General features: G+C 42.9%; 1 protein-coding gene across 1 annotated transcript; it reads left to right on the top strand.

Moving 5' to 3' along the window:
• The first annotated feature begins 375 nt into the window (after positions 1 to 375).
• LOC101571980 (olfactory receptor 1102-like) lies at positions 376 to 1,365 on the top strand. Its single transcript, XM_004645793.1, has one exon. The coding sequence runs from the start codon at positions 376 to 378 to the stop codon at positions 1,363 to 1,365; it is 990 nt and encodes a 329-aa protein (XP_004645850.1).
• The last annotated feature ends 267 nt before the right edge of the window (positions 1,366 to 1,632 follow it).

The raw sequence follows: 1,632 nt of genomic DNA, 5'->3' as shown, positions 1-1,632 counted from the left end.
CATCATAAGACTGGGTTCAACACGACCGGGTCAGGCGGGTGCCCTGACATCCAGAATCAGGAAGTGTGCTCCATTTTAAGCAAGAATGAATATAAGAGCAGGTGACAGACTTTCAGAAAAAACACTGACAAGGAAGCAGGTTGAAGTGGCAGATTCTTTCCCAAAGATGCACTCTATTAATGAATGCATAACAGTATTTCTTCCATTTGTCTGAGAGAATAACGGATACCTTTGGAGTAGACTGCTTCATTGCTGTCTGTTTCTGAGAATGACAAGCATTTCTCTATGACTTTCCAATCTATAAACAGGAGAATACATTTGACATTCATGAGACATTGCCCTTACAACCTGTAAATAACAACTAGAACATCAATAATGGTAACAAAAATGATGGATTCACACATGACTCAACTGAGGAATGTGACTGAAGTCAGTGTGTTCATCCTGACTGGTTTCACAGATGATTTTGACCTGCAAGTCTTCCTGTTTCTCCTATTTCTGGCTATCTACCTTTTTACTCTGGTGGGAAATTTGGGTCTGGTAGCATTGGTCTTCAGTGACATCCGGCTCCACAAGCCCATGTACTACTTTCTCAGCGTGCTATCATTCTTGGATGCCTGCTACTCCACTGTCGTCACGCCCACAATGTTGATCAACTTTCTGACAAAGGATAGAAGCATTTCATTTCGGGGATGTGCAGCACAGATGCTTCTCTTCGTTACTTTCGGGACCACAGAATGCTTTCTCTTGGCGGCGATGGCTTACGACCGCTATGCGGCCATCTACAACCCGCTCCTGTACTCTGTCACTATGTCACCCAGGGTCTATGTGCCTCTCATCGCCGCTTCCTATGTAGGTGGTATCTTACATGCCACGGTACACACTGTGGCCACGTTTAACCTCTCCTTCTGTGGTTCCAATGAAATTCGGCACGTTTTCTGTGACATCCCTCCCCTCCTCGCTATCTCCTGCTCTGATACTCACACCAACCAGCTTCTACTCTTCTACTTGGTGGGCGCCATTGAGGTGGTCACGATCCTGATTGTCTTGATTTCCTATGGCTTCATCCTGCTGGCCATTCTGAGGATGAATTCTGCTGAGGGGAGGCAAAAGGTGTTCTCCACATGTGGCTCCCACCTCACCGGAGTGTCCATTTACCACGGGACAATCCTTTTCACTTATGTGAGACCGAGTGCAAATTATGCTCCGGAGCATGACATGGTCGTGTCTACTTTTTACACCATTATCATTCCTATGCTGAACCCCATCATCTACAGTTTGAGGAACAAAGAGGTAAAAGAGGCATTCAAAAAAATCTTGAGAGCAATTGTTTTCCTACAAAAGTGTACTTTTAATATTTATTAAATCCAAAATGATAGTGGCTGTACATTTATATGTCTATGATCAGGTCCTGTAGGAAAATATTTTGTTTTCATTTGGAAGTGCTTGTATTTCCAATAGGGCATTCGCTTATTGGACGTTAAGCATACTGTGTGCGGAATAGCTGTATGCTATAGTAGAAGTAGATGTATACGTGTATTTCACTGATGTGTATTAGATACTAGTGAATGCTGACATATTGCTTAAATCAGTTTTCTCAACTGAATATAAGTTAATATTACAAAAGATGCT

Source organism: Octodon degus, unplaced genomic scaffold, assembly GCF_000260255.1.
Source record: "Octodon degus isolate 3935 unplaced genomic scaffold, OctDeg1.0 scaffold00239, whole genome shotgun sequence".
Taxonomy (NCBI): Eukaryota; Metazoa; Chordata; class Mammalia; order Rodentia; family Octodontidae; genus Octodon; species Octodon degus.
The sequence above is the reverse complement of the archived record's forward strand: the minus strand, read 5'-3'. Positions and strand labels throughout refer to the sequence as shown.